General features: G+C 41.3%; 1 protein-coding gene across 1 annotated transcript; it reads left to right on the forward strand.

Annotated features, from left to right (window-relative positions):
- The first annotated feature begins 10693 nt into the window (after positions 1–10693).
- On the forward strand, positions 10694–17108 carry LOC311066065 (nuclear factor 7, brain-like). Its single transcript, XM_084087038.1, has 6 exons — positions 10694–11334; positions 13012–13107; positions 14363–14593; positions 14671–14693; positions 14775–14893; positions 16078–17108. Exons 1-6 carry the CDS (start codon positions 10942–10944, stop codon positions 16602–16604), a joined length of 1389 nt encoding a protein of 462 aa, XP_083943164.1. The 5' UTR covers positions 10694–10941; the 3' UTR covers positions 16605–17108.
- The last annotated feature ends 3655 nt before the right edge of the window (positions 17109–20763 follow it).

Here is a 20763-nt window from a genome sequence, read left to right on the forward strand (position 1 = left end):
TTCTGTTTCAGGCCGGCTTTTATAGCTTCCTGGTACGTGACGTCACCCGCCTCTGACGTTCCGCCACACCATTGGACTGATTTTACATGTGCTTCAAGACGTCATCACGCAAAGCGTTCCCCATAGCGTCATTCTCGACGCAACGCTCGTTCCCTCTTCAGGGAACCGAGGTTACAGTCGTAACCGAGGCGTTTTATGGCGGACATGGGCTTTCATTCTCTTTGATAGGCCTACATGTATGAGCTTTTACACAAGAGTGTCATCTCCAGCTGCTATGAGTCACTTTGAGAACGTTTCAGCATTTAATTTTATACAAAAATAGGCCTAAATAAATAACAATACAAAACTTTTATTCACTACAACCCGCCAAAATAAAAGTTTGGTTTAACTTTAAGAAATTATTATATAAATAAAGTAATATTGCACCATAGAATGTAGCCTACTTCTCAAAGTAATAATAAAAAATATATTAAAACTAATTACACAATCGTGAAAATCGTTTTAATCATTTTAAATAATCATATCATTTTCATTATATAGCTAGACCTTATAAAATATTTTTATTTATTTAATTTTTAATGTTTTAATTTTAACAGTAGGCTAAACCTTTTTTGTGCAGCATTGTTTGCTAAAATCAAATAAATTAACCAATTATATTTTCATTTGATTACATTTTAAAATATTATAATTTGGTAATGTTTCATGCCATTTGATTACCCCTGTTTCTGATAATAAATTTGTATTAAATCATAAATCCAGAAATATTAAAAAGAAACTCTGATATGATTGTGTCATAGGCTATAACGTTAGCCTACAATCTGTCAATCACTTCACTCAGAATACAAATCTCTTCCCGCAACGAAACGTTCCTGCTGCTAACTGACAAAAATGGAGAAGTCCGCGACTGAAGCTAATTTTAAATTACCGGTGTCTAAATTGAGAAAATACTGTGAGAGTTATATTCAATTTGGTTTTATTGAGAACAGCGACGGGAGACCAAAATGCGTTTTATGTCTTCAGGTGCAAATTAAGCTATGAAGCCCGCCAAATTGAAGCGGCATCTTATTACAAGGCACCCACAATATAAGGACAAAACTAAAGATTTTTTTCTTCGAAAGAGCCAGGAATACATCCAACAGAAAACACGGATGGTAAACCTGGCCACAGTTTCAGAGAAAGCACAAAAGTCTTCTTATTTGGTGGCTCAACGGATTGCTAAAAGTAAGAAACCACACACAATTGCACAAGAACTCATACTTCCAGCGGCCGTTGAAATGTGTGAAATTATGCTCGGCACAGAAGCAGCTAATAAACTGAGAGCTATACCTCTCTCTGATGACACCCTGGGGAGAAGAATTCAAGATCTCTCAGCTGACATTCTGTCACAGCTACTGGATAGATTCCGTTCCTGTGAGCATTTTTCTATTCAGTCGGACGAATCAGCTGACATCGCCAGTGCGGCTCAGTTCATTGTTTTGGTTCGCTATCCATGGGAAGGGAAGATTTTGGAGGACTTTCTGTTCTGCAAGGAGATGCCTGGCAGGGCAACAGGTGAGGAAATATCTAGAATACTGGATGCTTTCATGACAGAAGCGGGACTAAGCTGGGAAAAATGTGTTGCCGTTTGTACCGACGGTGCGGCGGCGATGACAGGCCGAAAAAGTGGAGTTATTGCACGAATAAAGACTTTTAACCCGAAGATTATGGCAACGCACTGTATGCTGCATCGGCAGGCGCTCGCATCCAAAAGCATGGGACCTGACCTTCACTCTGTTTTGAACACAGCTGTCACTGCAGTTAATTTTGTGAAGTCAAGAGCATTGCAGTCACGCTTGTTCGGACAACTTTGTAGGGAGATGGACGCAGGGCATGACACACTACTGTATCACACAGAAGTGCGATGGCTGTCACATGGTAAAGTTTTGCAGCGCGTGTTTGAGCTACGCAGTGAGATGTCAGTATTTATGAGAGCGGACAAACGCGACATCGCAGAGTTTTTTTCGGACCCGGAGTGTGTTGCCAAACTGGCATATCTTGCCGATGTATTCAACTTGCTCAACAGTCTAAACCTTTCTATACAAGGAAGCTATGCATCTATCCTGTAAGTCAGTGATAAAATCACTGCCTTCATGAAGAAAACAGAGCTATGGAGAAAAAGGATACACGACGGAGTTACAGACATGTTCCCCCAACTGACCGAGTTTCTCCACACAAACAATCTGTCTGTTGCTATAGTGAGAGAGGTAGTTACCTCTCACCTCACTGCACTGAGCAAGCATTTCAGCTCATACTTCCCAGATGTGAACACAGATGCCTGGGACTGGGTGCGAGATCCTTTTGCCCCAGATGCAACAAGTGACCTTACTGGTAAGGCAGAAGAGGAGCTGTTGGACTTATCCTGTGATAGGACACTGAAAGTCCGATTTCAGCAGATGCCTCATGCAGACTTTTGGCCCACCCTCTCACATGAGTATCCTGAACTCACTGCCAAGGCCATGGGAATATTGCTCCCCTTTCCTACCACTTACCTATGCGAGTCATCATTCTCAACATTGGCTGCAATGAAAACTAAGTACAGGGCTCGTTTGAATGTGGAGAATGACCTTAGAGTCTGCCTGTCATCCATCTCTCCAAGAATAAACTAAATTTGCTCTGAGAGAGAGGCACACCCATCTCATTAGTTCATGTTAGCTCATCAAACTAGTTACTGTAAAAATGTGAGACTATAAGATGCAGACTAATTACTAGGATGTGTTCTGCAACAGTGTTAATTCTGTTATGATTTGTTGATTGTTCTGCCATTGATATAAGGTGCAGTGAGTTCATTATTTTAAATGCATGCACGCAAATGTTGATGCACGTAAAGTAACATTAAATTTAAATGCTTTTTTAAAGGGATGGTTCACCCAAAAAAAAAAGAAAATTGTGTCATTTACTCACCCTCAAGTTGTTCCAAACCTGAATGAATTTCTTTCTTCTGCTGAACACAAAAGATATTTTGAAGAATGTGGGTAACCAAACAGTTACTAGTACTTTTTTAAAAAAACATATAGAAGTCAATGGGGTCCATCAACTGTTTGGTTACCGACATTCTTCAAAATATCTTCTTTTGTGTTCAGCAGAAGAAAGAAATTCATTCAGGTTTGGAACAACTTGAGGGTGAGTAAATGATGACACAATTTTCATTTTGGGTGAACTATTATTTTAATGTAAAATGTTAATGTTTTAATTTTAATCTAGGGAATTTTAATGTTTGGGAAAGCTTTTAAGATAAATTACTTGTGTAAAAGCTATTGAGTCCAAATAAAATTTGAATAAAAGACCCACTGTTAACAAGTATATAAGTGGTATTAACATGGTTTAAACTGAAATGTGTTTCTGTTCTATAAAACAGGTCTTAAGTTTTTAGGGTGAAAAAGATTACAATGCAATTAATTCCAATGGCATTTAAGAGTACAAATAGTTTTAAGCATATTAATCACAGTTATTGTTATGAGGGGGTCCTTGGACATTTTTCTCCGCTCTAAGGGGTCCCAGGTCCCAAAAAGTTTGAGAACCCCTGGCCTACTGTACTGCGTTGAGTAGCTTACTGTACTGCATTGAGTAGCCTGCTGTACTGCATTGAGTAGCCTGCTGTACTGTATTGAGTACCTACTGTACTGCGTTGAGTAGCCTACTGTACTGTATTGAGTAGCCTACTGTACTGTATTGAGTAGCCTGCTGTACTGTATTGAGTAGCCTACTGTACTGTATTGAGTAGCCTGCTGTACTGCATTGAGTAGCCTACTGTACTGTATTGAGTAGCCTACTGTACTGTATTGAGTAGCCTACTGTACTGTATTGAGTAGCCTACTGTACTGTATTGAGTAGCCTACTGTACTGCATTGAGTAGCCTACTGTACTGTATTGAGTAGCCTGCTGTACTGCATTGAGTAGCCTGCTGTACTGTATTGAGTACCTACTGTACTGCGTTGAGTAGCCTACTGTACTGTATTGAGTAGCCTACTGTACTGTATTGAGTAGCCTGCTGTACTGTATTGAGTAGCCTACTGTACTGTATTGAGTAGCCTGCTGTACTGCATTGAGTAGCCTACTGTACTGTATTGAGTAGCCTACTGTACTGTATTGAGTAGCCTACTGTACTGTATTGAGTAGCCTACTGTACTGCATTGAGTACCTACTGTACTGCATTGAGTAGCTTACTGTACTGCATTGAGTAGCCTACTGTACTGCATTGAGTAGCCTACTGTACTGTATTGAGTAGCCTACTGTACTGTATTGAGTAGCCTACTGTACTGTATTGAGTAGCCTACTGTACTGTATTGAGTAGCCTGCTGTACTGCATTGAGTAGCCTACTGTACTGCATTGAGTACCTACTGTACTGCACTGAGTAGCTTACTGTACTGTATTGAGTAGCCTACTGTACTGCATTGAGTACCTACTGTACTGCACTGAGTAGCTTACTGTACTGTATTGAGTAGCCTACTGTACTGCATTGAGTACCTACTGTACTGCACTGAGTAGCTTACTGTACTGTATTGAGTAGCCTATTATACTGTATTGAGTAGCTACTGTACTGTACTGTACTGTATTGATTTGCCTACTGTACTGTATTGAGTAGCCTACTGTACTGCATTGATTGCCTACTGTACTGTATTGAGAAGCCTACTGTACTGTATTGAGTAGCCTACTGTACTGCATTGAGTAGCCTGCTGTACTGCATTGAGTAGCCTACTGTACTGCATTGAGTACCTACTGTACTGCACTGAGTAGCTTACTGTACTGTATTGAGTAGCCTACTGTACTGCATTGAGTACCTACTGTACTGCACTGAGTAGCTTACTGTACTGTATTGAGTAGCCTATTATACTGTATTGAGTAGCTACTGTACTGTACTGTATTGATTTGCCTACTGTACTGTATTGAGTAGCCTACTGTACTGCATTGATTGCCTACTGTACTGTATTGATAAGCCTACTGTACTGTATTGAGTAGCCTACTGTACTGTATTGAGTACCTACTGTACTGTATTGAGAAACCTACTGTATTGTATTGAGTAGCCTACTGTACTGTATTGAGTACCTACTGTACTGCGTTGACTAGCCTATTGTACAGTATTGAGTAGCCTACTGTACTGTATTGAGTAACCTACTGTACTGCGTTGAGTAGCCTACTGTACTGCGTTGAGTACCTACTGTACTGTATTGAGTAACCTACTGTACTGAATTGAGTACCTACTGTACTGCATTGACTAACCTACTGTACTGCATTGAGTAGCCTAATGTACTGTACTGAGTAGCGTACTGTACTGTATTGAGTAGCCTACTGTATTATACATGTACTGTATTGAGTAGCCTATTATACTGTATTGAGTAGCTACTGTACTGTATTGATTTGCCTACTGTACTGTATTGAGTAGCCTACTGTACTGTATTGATTTGCCTACTGTACTGTATTGAGAAGCCTACTGTACTGTATTGAGTAGCCTACTGTACTGCATTGAGTAACCTACTGTACTGCGTTGAGTAGCCTACTGTACTGCATTGAGTAGCCTACTGTACTGTATTGAGTACCTACTGTACTGTATTGAGTAACCAACTGTACTGAATTGAGTACCTACTGTACTGCATTGAGTAGCCTAATGTACTGTACTGAGTAGCCTACTGTACTGTATTGAGTAGCCTACTGTATTGTACCTGTACTGTATTGAGTAGCCTATTATACTGTATTGAGTAGCTACTGTACTGTATTGATTTGCCTACTGTACTGTATTGAGTAGCCTACTGCACTGCATTGAGTAGCTTACTGTACTGCATTGAGTAGCCTACTGTACTGTATTGAGTAGCCTACTGTACTGCATTGAGTAGCCTACTGTACTGCATTGAGTAGCCTGCTGTACTGCACTGAGTAGCCTACTGTACTGTATTGAGTAGCCTACTGTACTGCACTGAGTACCTACTGTACTGCACTGAGTAGCTTACTGTACTGCATTGAGTAGCCTACTGTATTGTATTGAGTAGCCTACTGTATTGTATCGAGTACCTACTGTACTGTATTGAGTAGCCTATTATACTGTATTGAGTAGCTACTGTACTGTATTGAGTAGCCTACTGTACTGCATTGAGTAACCTACTGTACTGCGTTGAGTAGCCTACTGTACTGTATTCAGTAGCCTACTGTACTGTATTGAGTAGCCTATTATACTGTATTGAGTAGCCTACTGTACTGCATTGAGTGCCTACTGTACTGTATTGAGAAGCCTACTGTACTGTATCTAGTGCCTACTGTACTGTATTGAGTATCCTACTGTACTGCGTTGAGTAGCCTACTGTACTGTATTGAGTAGCCTGCTGTACTGCACTGAGTAGCCTACTGTACTGTATTGAGTAGCCTACTGTACTGCACTGAGTACCTACTGTACTGCACTGAGTAGCTTACTGTACTGCATTGAGTAGCCTACTGTATTGTATTGAGTAGCCTACTGTATTGTATCGAGTACCTACTGTACTGTATTGAGTAGCCTATTATACTGTATTGAGTAGCTACTGTACTGTATTGAGTAGCCTACTGTACTGCATTGAGTAACCTACTGTACTGCGTTGAGTAGCCTACTGTACTGTATTCAGTAGCCTACTGTACTGTATTGAGTAGCCTATTATACTGTATTGAGTAGCCTACTGTACTGCATTGAGTGCCTACTGTACTGTATTGAGAAGCCTACTGTACTGTATCTAGTGCCTACTGTACTGTATTGAGTATCCTACTGTACTGCGTTGAGTAGCCTACTGTACTGTATTGAGTAGCCTACTGTACTGTATTGAGTAACCTACTGTACTGCGTTGAGTAGCCTACTGTACTGTATTGAGTAGCCTACTGTACTGAATTGAGTATCTATTGTACTGCATTGACTAACCTACTGTACTGTATTGAGTAGCCTACTGTACTGAATTGAGTATCTATTGTACTGCATTGACTAACCTACTGTACTGCATTGAGTAGCCTAATGTACTGCATTGAGTAGCCTAATGTACTGTATTGAGAAGCCTACTGTATTGTATCGAGTACCTACTGTACTGTATTGAGTAGCCTACTGTACTGTATTGAGTAACCTACTGTACTGCGTTGAGTAGCCTACTGTACTGTATTGAGTAGCCAACTGTACTGAATTGAGTACCTACTGTACTGCATTGACTAACCTACTGTACCGCATTGAGTAGCCTAATGTACTGTACTGAGTAGCCTACTGTACTGTATTGAGTAGCCTACTGTAACCTACTGTACTGAATTGAGTACCTACTGTACTGTATTGAGTAACCTACTGTACTGCGTTGAGTAGCCTACTGTACTGTATTGAGTAGCCTAATGTACTGTACTGAGTAGCCTACTGTACTGTATTGAGTAGCCTACTGTATTGTATCGAGTACCTACTGTACTGTTTTGAGTAGCCTACTGTACTGTTTTGAGTAACCTACTGTACTGCGTTGAGTAGCCTACTGTACTGTATTGAGTAGCCTACTGTACTGTATTGAGTAGCCTAATGTACTGTACTGAGTAGCCTACTGTACTGTATTGAGTAACCTACTGTACTGTTTTGAGTAGCCTACTGCACTGCATTGACTAACCTACTGTACTGCATTGAGTAGCCCAATGTACTGTACTGAGTAGCCTACTGTACTGTATTGAGTAGCCTACTGTATTGTATCGAGTACCTACTGTACTGTATTGAGTAGCCTATTATACTGTATTGAGTAGCCTACTGTACTGTATTGAGAAGCCTACTGTACTGTATCTAGTGCCTACTGTGCTGTATTGAGTAGCCTACTGTACTGTATTGAGTAGCCTACTGTACTGCGTTGAGTAGCATACTGTACTGTATTGAGTAGCCTACTGTACTGTATTGAGTACCTACTGTACTGTGTTGAGTAACCTATTGTACTGCGTTGAGTAGCCTACTGTACTCTATTGAGTAGCCTACTGTACTGTATTGAGTAGCCTACTGTATTGTATTGAGTAGCCTACTGTACTGTATTGAGTACCTACTGTACTGTATTGAGTAACCTACTGTATTGTATTGAGTAGCCTACTGTACTGTATTGAGTAGCCTACTGTACTGTATTGAGTAGCCTACTGTATTGTATTGAGTAGCCTACTGTACTGTATTGAGTACCTACTGTACTGTATTGAGTAACCTACTGTATTGTATTGAGTAGCCTACTGTACTGTATTGAGTAGAATAGAATAGAATAGAATCGGGCATTTATATAGCGCTTTCATATGTACTACTGTACACCCAAAGCGCTTTACAATCATATCAGGGGATCTCTCCTCAACCACCACCAGTAGCCTACTGTACTGCGTTGACTAGCCTATTGTACAGTATTGAGTAGCCTACTGTACTGTATTGAGTAACCTACTGTACTGCGTTGAGTAGCCTACTGTACTGCGTTGAGTAGCTACTGTACTGTATTGAGTAGCCTACTGTACTGTATTGAGTACCTACTGTACTGTATTGAGTAGCCTACTGTACTGTATTGAGTAGCATGATGTAGTCAGCCGGATCCAGGCCGGTATCTAGATCAGATGGTGGACGACCACAACGTATCCCTGAAGTGTCAGCACAGATTGTGTCAACTAGACTCTCCCCTGTGAAGGCCTCGTTGACACGACAGCCATTGGCACTGATCCTCAACAAACCGTCTCCATACTAGCGTGACTCCGATCTTCAACAAGATGGAACTGGATAAATAATCTGAATGTTCCGATCCAATCTGACTTCTGACATGTAATTCTGCCTGAAGCATAACTGTTCGTTCATTGACCAGAGGAGAACTGAGCGACTGAGCCTGGTTTCTGCCAAGGTGTTTTTTTTCTCCATTTTGTCACTGATGGAGTTTTGGTTCCTTGCCGCTGCTGCCTCTGACTTGCGAATTTGGGGACACTTAAGGGTTTCAGTTCGGGTTTTGGTTAAAGTTTAATGAATAGTCTAGGGTTCGGGTTGGGTTCAGGTTTGTAAGTAAAAAAAAGGCTATAAGTAAAAAAAGGAGGAGTTTAAAAAAAAACTATATAGGCTTTATATATGTAGAAATGTATGTATTGTCATTTATATGTATATCTACTGTTTTTGCGCACGTGTTCACGGCTCCTGTGTGCATTCCCGTCACAACACAGCAGACGACGGCAAGCGAACATTAACGTAAAAAAATATGATCTTGTCGTTTCAACCAATAAAGAGCCCACGGTTACGTACAGCGTAGAGCTTGCGAAGCTGTCTTGGCGTACGACAGCAAAAAGACAGGTTCATCTTCTCTACAGCGACATGCTGATCGTGGATGCACTCGTCCAACAGCAGGCCTAGCCACTAGTAACAACACACACTCATCTCTTTCAGATGATTTATCTCCAACAGCCAAGTCAGTACCAGCTTCTGTACAATCCAATGGAACAAAAAAATGTGTGGAGTTTTGCCGTCGGGATATTAGGTCGTTTCATACGGTTGCTGGAAGAGGTTTTATTAACCTAGCGCAAGACCTAATAAATCTGGGGGCTACATATGGGTCTCAGCGGATAGTGTGTCATGATCCCACAAACATCTCTCTGAGATCTAATGAAACCGCGGCCTCCAAAAGACAGGTGCTGGTCAACGAAATATCAGAAATTATGTCTGATATCAATATTGGGATGACCACTGACATGTGGACTGATGATTATCGTAAGATCAGTTTCTTAACAATCACTTGCCACTACATCACTCCAGATTTTTTGCTTGGAAGCAGAGTCCTTACAGCAGCGATGTTCCCCCTGAAGAAAAAAGAGCAAAAGGACAGACTACAGACCCCACCAAAGTCACAGCGAATTTGGCGGGCTGGCTTTTCAATAAGCTTGATCGCTTGACCGGAGTATCTCCATGGCGTTGACGGGTGAGTCCTGCCGACTGATGGACGGGGAGCGGCGGGATTCGAAAAAACTGCTGACCGGGAGGGCCCATGTAGCTTCTGACGTGAGTGACTCAACAGCGTCAGGATATTGGGCTCTACCGGCCACAGTATGCGTCATGAAACGCCAGCCCGCCAAATTCACTGCGACTTTGGGGGGGTTTATAGTCTTTCCTTTTGCTCTTTTTCTTTTTGGGGTGAGTACTCTGGGTTCGGGCAGAAATTCCGAGCTCGGAGCCCTCTACCCGGACAGCACGCCAAATACGCATAACCTTTACCGTAATAATTATATATAGATGTGAACACATGAAATCAGTGTTAATAAAGGTGCTGATGAGTGATCCATGAGAGACAAACTTTTGTCTCATTTCCGTTTCTCCTGTTTATTCAGGACTTTTAATTTGTTGATCTTTGTTTCTCCAAACACTGACAATCAGCAGATAAACAGAGAGTGTTTATCACTGAAACTTCAGCATGAGAAGAAATCATTTTAAGAGAGAGGGAGCATGACAGACCCTGGAGAAGAGCAATAAATAAAACACGTATAAGGGTTTTGAGATCTTTTACTTTTTTTATATTTGAGTATTTTTATGGTTCTTTTGTGTTCAATCCAAGGATTTAGCTTTATATCTTAATGTTTCAATGTAAGTAGAGATTAGATTAGATTAGTTTAGATTTTGTTATTTTTTCCTAAAGAAATCCTGATGTTGTTCTTTGACTTGTTTCAACACACCAACTTGATCAGAAGCTCCACCCTCTTACAACACTAACCAGGAAGATGCTGACTTGTTATTTCTCTTTTCTGCCATACTGACTTTGTCTCGACAAAAGCAATAAAGAATCAGCGATCAGTGGAGTACGAAGGGGAAAACTTTACAGAAGAATTTGAGAAGTTTGTTACTGAACAAGTTTGTTTCTGATCTTTGTGATTCTCATGGTGATTCATTTTTTAAACCGTCGATCAGAAAGTGAAAGTAAGTTTAGATTGCTGGAGCTCAAACAGTGAAAATGGCTTCAGCAGCTGAAGATGATTATATTTGTCCTGTGTGCTGTGAAATCTTCAAGGCTCCAGTTATTTTATCCTGTAGTCACAGTTTCTGTAAAGAGTGTCTTCAACAGTTCTGGAGAACCAAGGAATCTCAGGAGTGTCCTGTCTGCAGGAGATCCTCAAGATCTGATCCTCCAGTTAGTCTTGCATTAAAAAACTTGTGTGAGTCGTTCCTGAAGGAGAGAAATGAGAGGCGTTCATCGGGGTCTGAGGAGATCTGCAGTTTACACAGTGAGAAACTCAAACTCTTCTGTCTGGAGGACAAACAGCCTGTGTGTATCGTGTGCAGAGATTCAGAACAACATGACAATCATAAATTCAGACCCATCAGTGAAGTGGTTTCATCATATAAGGTAAGACAAATGTTTCTTGATTCACACGTTAAGAATCATAACGAGTCACAAACACTGATCGTTCCAGTTACTAACGTAATCTTGGTCCTGATGAGCAAAGATCTGTGAGCGCAGAGTTCCTCCTTCGATTGGGCCAAAAGCAGTCAATCACTGAGGTAATTCAGGAGGTGAACTCCCATCTGTCTCAGGGGGAGAGGGTCGCATCCACGAATATCATAAAAGTGCGCAGAGCAAGAGACAGTCAGAATGGTAGGACTGTATTATTTTGGTAAGCCCCTTCGAATGTGAATCTCAAGAACTGTGATGAGAGGCTATCTGGATATGAAAGTATGTGTCCTTCAGATCCACTGATAAAAAACAATCAGATCTGAGACTGAAGTGTTAGTCACACTCCTGAAGCAGGGGAGCCTGAGAGAGAACTAGAGCGAGTAACTCCGTTTGATTATTTCTAAAACCCAATCTGACATGCCGGTAAAAGCTTCTCAAGCCTGGCTCTGGGTGGCGAGGGGTTGAAGAGTCACAGCTGTGGTGGGGGGGCTGATGATTGCAATAGGATAATGAAGAGGAGGAATGCTCTTTGCAAAAGGTGTTTGTTTGTTCATTCCATATAAAACTAATAGTCCTCATTTCATTGCTTGAGTCATTACATACAAAAATGTTGAACTAGTTGTCAAAATCTGTCAAGCAAATTTTACACATTTTTTTAAATCTTTTTTTTTCCTGAATTGAACAATTTCTCTCAGGTGAATCTCAGCTTTCACTGATGAGGAACGTCTGGATGTGCATGAATGATTACAGTACTATGTATGTTGTATGTTCAGTTCCAATATGTACTGCAATATTGTGTACAGTTGTGCTCAGCTCTACCCAGAGGGAGTTTATGTTTGTTGTAAATAAGGGTGTATTTTTTCTTTTGCACAATGCTGTGAACAAATTAGAATTGCAAAGAGCATATGCAGTAAAAATGTGAAACATACATATTCAGTGTCTTTTACTCAGTTACCTCACTAAATACAGTAATGTGTAACTTTACTGTATTTTTCAAATGGCTGTGCAAATAGTATATAGTGCTGTCTTGAGCATTTACAGGTAGTGTCACCAAGATCTGACTTTTTTGCATTGGAAAACATTTACAGAGTAAAACTGTCATAATGAAAACATGACAAAGCCATTTGACTATCTTCTTCATAAACAATGGTGTCAGGACTTTTCATCTTGATGACACTGACACTGTCATTGACATGAATACTTGCGTTTGAGGAATGAGCTCTCCATTCTGAGCAAGTGACACGCTTTTGCAGGTTATCAACTAGGTTTTGCAGTTTGTACTAATTGTTTTGAGAACTGCATTAACTGTTGTGCAAATGTAAATAGTGATGTGAGAAATGCACCAAAGCGACTGAGAAAAACTGTAATAACTACGGGGGCAAATACATTTTCATGCCGGCCCAGTTGGTATTGGAGAACTTTTTTTGTTTCAATAAATAACATTGTCATTTACAAACTGTACTTTGTGTTTACTCAGGTTGCCTTTGTTTTATGGTAGGTTTAATTTTCTGAATCAATTTAGTATGAGATGGGGGCAAATACTTTTTCACTGCATTATATGATCATATCACTGTATTGTCTTCTCTTCACTGTAATCTGGTGTTTTAATGTATTTTTGTTCAATTCTAGGAGGAGCTCAATACAGCACTGGAGTCCTTACATGAGAAACTTGAACACAATGAACAAATGAAAGCAGAGTTTGAGAAAACAGTTCAACACATCAAGGTGAGGAAACAGAAACGAGAGTCATTTTCATTACAGCTGTTGGATCACTATATACAGTTATGATTTGATATAATAGATTCCAGTTTATTATTTCTGTAAATGACTAGCAGCAATCTTCTTCTGGATCCGTTTTATGTCGGGTATCCGAGTTTATCTTGGATATTAAAGGCACAATATGTATCTTTTTTTGCTTTAAAAATAGCAAAAATCACTATATCTATGTTATATATTTTTTTTAGTTGTGTACTTACATTATCCCGACTGTTTCCAACAACTTTCAAACCAGGAGAAATTTGTAATTTAATTCGAAGACACGTACCGTTTCTTTATTTCCGTTTTGTCGCCGTCAATGGCGTCATATCCGCGTTGTCCCTGGTTTCCGCTCGTACTGCCATGGCAACCAGAGCCCTCTGATAGTAACCAAAGCGACTGATGTGGACCACCGGAGTTCGCAATGTTTATTTGCACGCTGTTGTTGTTTCGTTCAAACATTACGGACCATGGCAAGCAGACTTTGGATAAAAAAGGAGAACTAAAACGAGAGTCAATATCAGCGCTGTGTTTTCGAGATGCCGAGAGCTCCCATAGACAGTATATAAACGAGAGCTCCACGTCCGAGACTTCGACCGCTCCTACATGTACTTTATTAAACAGGTGAGCACATTTACATAAAACTAATCAATGTTTTATAGTTCAACAATGATAAAATGTCAGAATATGATCTGTATGTTATTCTAATGTTGATCTAGTTTACTGCTAGTCTCATACAGACAAACTAACATATAACGTTACAGTTCAACACATTGAAATGCAGTTTAGTGTGCTAGTGTAATGTTAGACCAAGTGAAACAGCGCTGCGTTACCTCACAAGTTTAATTTGTCTAATAAACTGACCTGTGAGTAGTAATTCTGCACTTGCGTGTAGTTCGGTAGAATGAAATGTCCATATTCCTTTTATATCCGCGGGACTCGCGTCGCGTGTGGAGCTGATAGCTGTCTCTTAGCAATCCCGAACTGCTTCATATCACAGTCATGATAAAAACATCGATGTATTCAGTCATCCATAAACATTATTAGATCGGTCGGCTTGACGTTGACGACAAGATCCATAATTCTTAGCAAATGTTGCGTCATCAAACTACGCCTTTGTTATTGTAAAGAGGTTAGCGACCCCTAGTGGAGAAAAAATTCCATACTGTACGTTTAATGATGTGTGTCGATTGAGATGATTGAAGTGAATGTGCTTTGATTTCAGTCTCAAGCTGAGCACACAGAGCGTCAGATTAAACAGCAGTTTGAGAAGCTTCATCAGTTTCTCAGAGATGAAGAAGAAGCTACAGTCACTGCACTGAGGGAGGAAGAGGAGCAGAAGAAGCAGAGGATGAAGGAGAAGCTGGAGGAGATGAACACACACATCTCAGCTCTTTCACACACAATCAAAGACATGGAGGAGATGATGAAAGCCAATGACGTCTGCTTTCTGAAGGTCTGATTTCAGATCATTGGTTGATTGATTGATGATTGATTGAGTTCTTGATGATAAATGGTGTGTTTGTTCTGCAGGAGTTTCCAGTCTCAATGGAAAGGTGAGTGATCTGCTCCTGTCTCTGGTCTCTCTGGTTCTGATCCAAAGCCACTGCAGTTCTGACTCCTGAATGTTCTTCCAGAGTCCAGAGCTCACAGCCGGATCCACAGATGGCTTCTGGAGCTTTGATTCATGTGCCACGATACTTGGGCAACCTGCCGTTCAGAGTCTGGAAGAAGATGCAGGACATCGTCCAAAACAGTGAGTCTGACTGCAGGAGATCTGAGCTGGACATGATGGATGGGTGGAGAGTTAGAGGCTCTTCATGACAGAGATAGATAGATAGATAGATAGATAGATAGATAGATAGATAGATAGATAGATAGATAGATAGACGGACAGACAGAGATAGATAGATACTTAATTACTTAATTAGTAATTAACTACAATTAACTAATTAGCTACATGACTTAATTAACGTGTAGCTATTCACTGCTAGCATGTGTAGCATGTTCTGTTTGCTAGCATTAGTCAAAGGAGCCAACCACCATGTCTCTGTGATGTTCTGGTGCAGAGATGTAGGTCTTGCTGAACAGTTGCTAGGGTACTCTGCTTAGTTGCTAGGGAGTGGCTTGACAGCTGCCAGTGATGTTACTTCAAAGGCTGCTTGCCAGTATGAATGATATAAACCAACCGCAACTCCTCTATGACATTCAGATTACAAGATATCCCTCTTTGGATTTGGGTTGCTAGGGTGCTCGACAATGGTTGCTAGGGCGTGGCTAGGAAGTGTTAAATGTGATTTGTGTTTGTAAGCAGTGATGCTTTGCCTTCAATAATAATAATAATAATTTATCAAGTCAACATAATAAGTCAAACACAACAGACAGTCATAATAAACTAATTTAAAACAAAACAGACTATAAGAGCCAATAAAATGATGATCAGATGCTAAAGATCAGACACACACTTACAGTTCTTCATCATCAGTATAAATCTCAACAGATCTCATTGATTTATTGTTATTTAACTTTCCCAAATTATCAGTTTCTCTTGATGGACACAAATGTCTGAATCTCATATTTAATGTTTGTAGTTGATTCAACGTCACACAGGCACTTTTACCAAAGTAAAAACACAGTAAACAAAACAAACTTCCTAGCAACACAGAGCCGCGCTAAAATACTGGGAAAAGTAAACACTCACAGACTGATGATCTCTCCTGTTGTTCGACTGCTTCTTCATATTTAATGTTTGTAGTTGATGCCGTTAAACGCTGATGATAAAAACGAGTGTGAAACTAATAACAGCACTGACAGTGATCAGAGGAAAGTGTGTTTGATCAACAGGACGAGTGTCATAATTCATAATAATCTGTGTTGGGTTCACTCTTGATCATTATATGAAGATCAGAATAAAAGCATCTGTTGATTGTGTCTCATCAGCTCCTGTGATTCTGGATCCAAACACTGCAAATCCACGTCTCGTCCTGTCTGATGATCTCACCAGTGTGAGACTCAGCGGGAACAATCAACCAGTTCCTGATAATCCAGAGAGATTTGACCGGACTCTCTGGGTTCTGGGTTCAGAGGGTTTTAACTCAGGAACACACTGCTGGGATGTGGAGGTTAAAGAGAGTTCATACTGGAGTCTTGGAGTAACTTCAGAGGACCAGAGGAAGGGATATTTTTTCTTCGGCATTGATTATAAAGGGAACACTGATTTCTTCGACACTGATATCTGGAGTGTGTGGTATCATCATAATCAGTGCGCTATAGATTCTGGTTTTCGTGTTGAACAGAAGCTTGATTGTGTGAGAGTGAATCTGGACTATGACGGAGGAACGGTGTCGTTCTCTGATCCTGTAACTAACACACATCTACACACATTCACAACCACCTTCACTCACACACTCTTTCCATTCTTCTATTGTTTTGACTCTCTGAGGATCTTACCGGTCAATAGTCAGTAAACGTCACTCCTGTAGATCTGGATCTTCCTGCTTTCATCATGTTTCCAATATTTAATCCATATCACATGAGTAAGAGTGCTGTTGATCTGAATATCAGTACGGTGGCTGTGATTGGGCCGTGATGATCACATGACTGATATCCAGCACTACAGCAACACTCAGATCAATAAACAAGAAGTTTTCATTTATATTCCACTTCACACAATTAGACCGATTAGAGACCGTTTTAGCATTCATGTTTTCAGGATAATTGACATTTATCCGATTATTTCAGTCAATGTGTGTTTATTCATTTCTAACTTTTTTGCATCATAATTATATATGATTATATTCCATATTTTTTTCTTGTATTACATCAAATCACTGAAGCAGTAAATTCTGCACATTCTCAGTGTTTGTTCAACATGAGACTAAATGAATAATTATTTCAGTTATAGAGGAGAAATGATCATTTGTTCATTGGAATAAATGGATGTAAAAGGTTCTTGCTGATAATCTTGTGTTTTAAATAAATAATATGTGATTATGTGATTTAATGCTCAGAGTGAAAGATTAAATGTTTGGGATGATAATTAGGGTTTAAGTCGTGGAAACAATACTTTACAGACGTAACGTTTATTTTACCTTTCTTTCTGCCTTTATTGGAAACTCCTTCAGTCTTCCTTCGTTTGACAGACGCACATCTGTAGTTTTGACGAGCGGCAGAGATTTACATGGCGCTGTTTTCCTCATCCATTTCAAACATGTTATTATATATTATTAAATTGTATACAATTATTTTTATGTTTTTTTTGTACTTCATTATAAAGACTATTTAGATCAATACTTGATCCAGCAATATTCAGAAACGGGTGCAGCTATTAGGATATTTTTCTGTTTAACTTTTTTTAGATTATAAAAAACAGACTAAATTACAAAAATAAGGAAGAATGATGTTTGAGAGGTAACATGTATTATTCTTACCAATAGTGATAAAATAATTTAATATACAATTTAATTAAATTAATATTATGAACCTTTTTAACGGTGCTTTAACGGGATCAACAAATACAGCTTCTGTCATGTGACACCATATTTATTTGCTTTAAAACGTCTCCGGTTACTATCGTAACCTCGGTTCCCTGAGAGGCGGGAACGAGACATTACGTCACTGACGTATATGGAACTCCTTCCTTCTCCATTTTCACTGAAATCTTATAGGCTAACGCCAGCTGGAGACAGCTGGCCAATTGACGCGAACATGCAAATGCTGACCGGTCCGCGGGCAGTATAAATAGCAAGGGCGCGACAATACATCAGAATCAAGACTGAACGCTAGCACAGCTGATCAAACGGTGAGCACGGCGGCTGACGTAATGTCTCGTTCCCGCCTCTCAGGGAACCGAGGTTACGATAGTAACCGGAGACGTTCCCTTTCAAGGCGGTCACTTCGACATTACGTCACTGACGTATATGGGAACTGTAGAGAATCCCGCCGTGAGCGCAGTGAAGATAAGCCCTGAACGGGGTCAAGCTACACTCCCACGAGAGACAACAGTTCTAAGCCAGCAGCGCCGCTAGGAGCACTCGAACTGATAGGCGAAACTAGACCAAGAAACGTCTGTTCCGACCTTACCAAGTTGCATATCCAATGCAATGAAGCGAAGGCTGCACTGGACAGGGCAGCACAATACCATAAGCACTCAAGCACGAGTTAACACAGTGTCGACGGCAATAGCGGTGACAGCTGCATAACCTTATAGCCATACACAGGGTTAACAGTACATTGAAAACTACTGCGTAATGCAGAACAGCTATGTAACATTATAGTCATAACACAGAGTTAGCAGTAATGGTAACTCTGCATAATGCAGACTACTGCACAGCTGGTGGTAACAGTTCATGAGTACATGAATAAAACTCACCAAACCCACGACGCTATAGGCAGTGCATCAAACTTGAAACCCTGGCGAACGTGTTCTGAGAAGACGGCCAGCATACCTAAATCCCGTAGGCATTAAGCCAACATTGCAAGCGTTGAATTCAGTGAGAAAGTCTCAGTATAAAACAGCACGTCCCTAGTACCATCCACCAAGCACACAAACAGCTAGTCAGACTGCTGCCTAGTGATCCACGCACATCTGCAAAGCCCTTACAGGGCCAACAGCACTCTGAGCATCGCCATCATGTGAGGCTGACGGCTCAGCAGAAGGCGGGCAGGGATCAAACTGTGCTCTGAACGGTGTAAGCGACTTCGGAACGCAGCTTGGTATCGGACGGAGAGTGACGCTGCAGTCACCAGGTCCGAGACAATGCAACATCATTCACTTAGAATGAGCGTAGGTCTCCAAAGTGCTTCGCTGGGGCGAGAGCAGGTGGAAAGGCCATCTCAAGGAGAGCTCTCAGCACTTATTAGTGTGAAGTGTCTTGCTCAACTATGGACCCAGCAGCGGACACACAAGAAGGTTCCACAGCTTGGGGCTGGGGTGCCAATCGTCTGTAGAAGCAGGACCTTCCTGAGGGGGATTGTCATGGGGGAGCCCCATAACTCTCTCAGGTCCGTGAACCGGGGATGATTGGCCAGTAAGGGGGTCACGAGGAAACTGACACTCCCTTGTAGAACATAGCCGATGTTCTATAGCCGATGTACAGAAGTGCAAATTAACACATAACTGAATGTACACAAACACAGTGCTAGTGGCCGTAGCGACAACAACTGTGAATATACGCAGTTAGATAATAGCCCCATAATAGCATAGCACCTCAGTAAGTACACAAACACAGTCGTAGCCGTAGCTAGAACTGTGAGTATACGAGTTAGTACAGAATAGCCAGTTGCACTGAAGGAAACGGGGCAACATAACAGCGTAGCACATGTACGTAACAGCATCGGTCGCTGTAGCGCCAACTTAATATACGCAGTAGCTCAGTATAGGCACTGAAGGATACGGGGCAACACCGCAGCATGAACACATCCATGTGCAATTAAAAGCAGCGCAGGTCGCCGTATCGACGGAGACTGTGATTATGCACAGTTCGACTGGGATAGCTAGTTGCACTAAGATACAGGGCAACATGACAGCATAACAAGTGCGTAAGAATAGCGCATCCATGTATGTACATAAATGCAGCGTAAGTCGCCATAGCGACAGAAACTGTGTAGAGACAGAAACTGAGATGCAGTTAGATCAGGATGGCTAGCTGCACTGAAGGAAACGGGGCAGCATTACAGCATAACACATCCGTGTACGTACATACATCCAGAAACTGTGAATATGCACGGTTAGATTAGGATAGCTAGTTTTGCACTGAAGGAAACAGGGCAACAAAATAGCAAAAACACGTCCTTGTATGTACATAAGTGCAGTGTAGTCGCCGTAGCGACAGAACTGTGAATATGCACAGTTAGATAGGACAGCTGGTTGTTGCACTGAAGGATAGAGGGCAACATAACAGCATAACACATCAGTGTGCACATTTAAAACATGCATGTATAATGCAGCGCAAGTCGTCGAAGCGACCGAAACTGCATGAATATGCGCAGTTCAAACATAATAGTCAGTTATGTTGAAGGGCAACTGTGATGAGGTTCGTCACAAATAGGCACGGAAGGAAGAAGACAGGGGTCGGCGTAACTGAAACACTCACTTTATTAGTGCACAGACAGGACAAAACAAAAGGTGCGCACGTAGCGCCTTCACCGTGGCAAACACGGCAGTGACAAAAATAAACAATAAAGACAACGTCCATTCAGCAACAACACAGGTGAGGTTCCAGTCCAAACTCTCTCTCTCATCTCCTCCCAAATGCCGGCTTATATCCGGTCTCTCCACGCCAATCACTGCAATCAGACACAGGTGATCATCATTTTGCACTTGACCTACTTACTCACCGATCGGCCCCCTCCTTTCTCTCCTGCTACAGACTTCGCAAAACCACGCCCCCCTCGCCACATACCCCCACCGCCCGACTCAGGCCGGGGAGCCATCCGGCCTGCAGCCTCCCCCCCCCTCCTCCTGGAGAGGAAGTCAGCCACAACCATCTGTACACCCGGCCTGTGGATCACCTTGAACTTAAAAGGCTGTAAAGCTAGATACCAACGAGTGATCCGCGCGTTGGTATCCTTCATGCGGTGGAGCCACTGCAGGGGAGCGTGATCCGAACAGAGGGTGAACTCCCG

This window comes from Abramis brama, assembly GCF_963993115.1.
Source record: "Abramis brama genome assembly, chromosome: 16".
Taxonomy (NCBI): Eukaryota; Metazoa; Chordata; class Actinopteri; order Cypriniformes; family Leuciscidae; genus Abramis; species Abramis brama.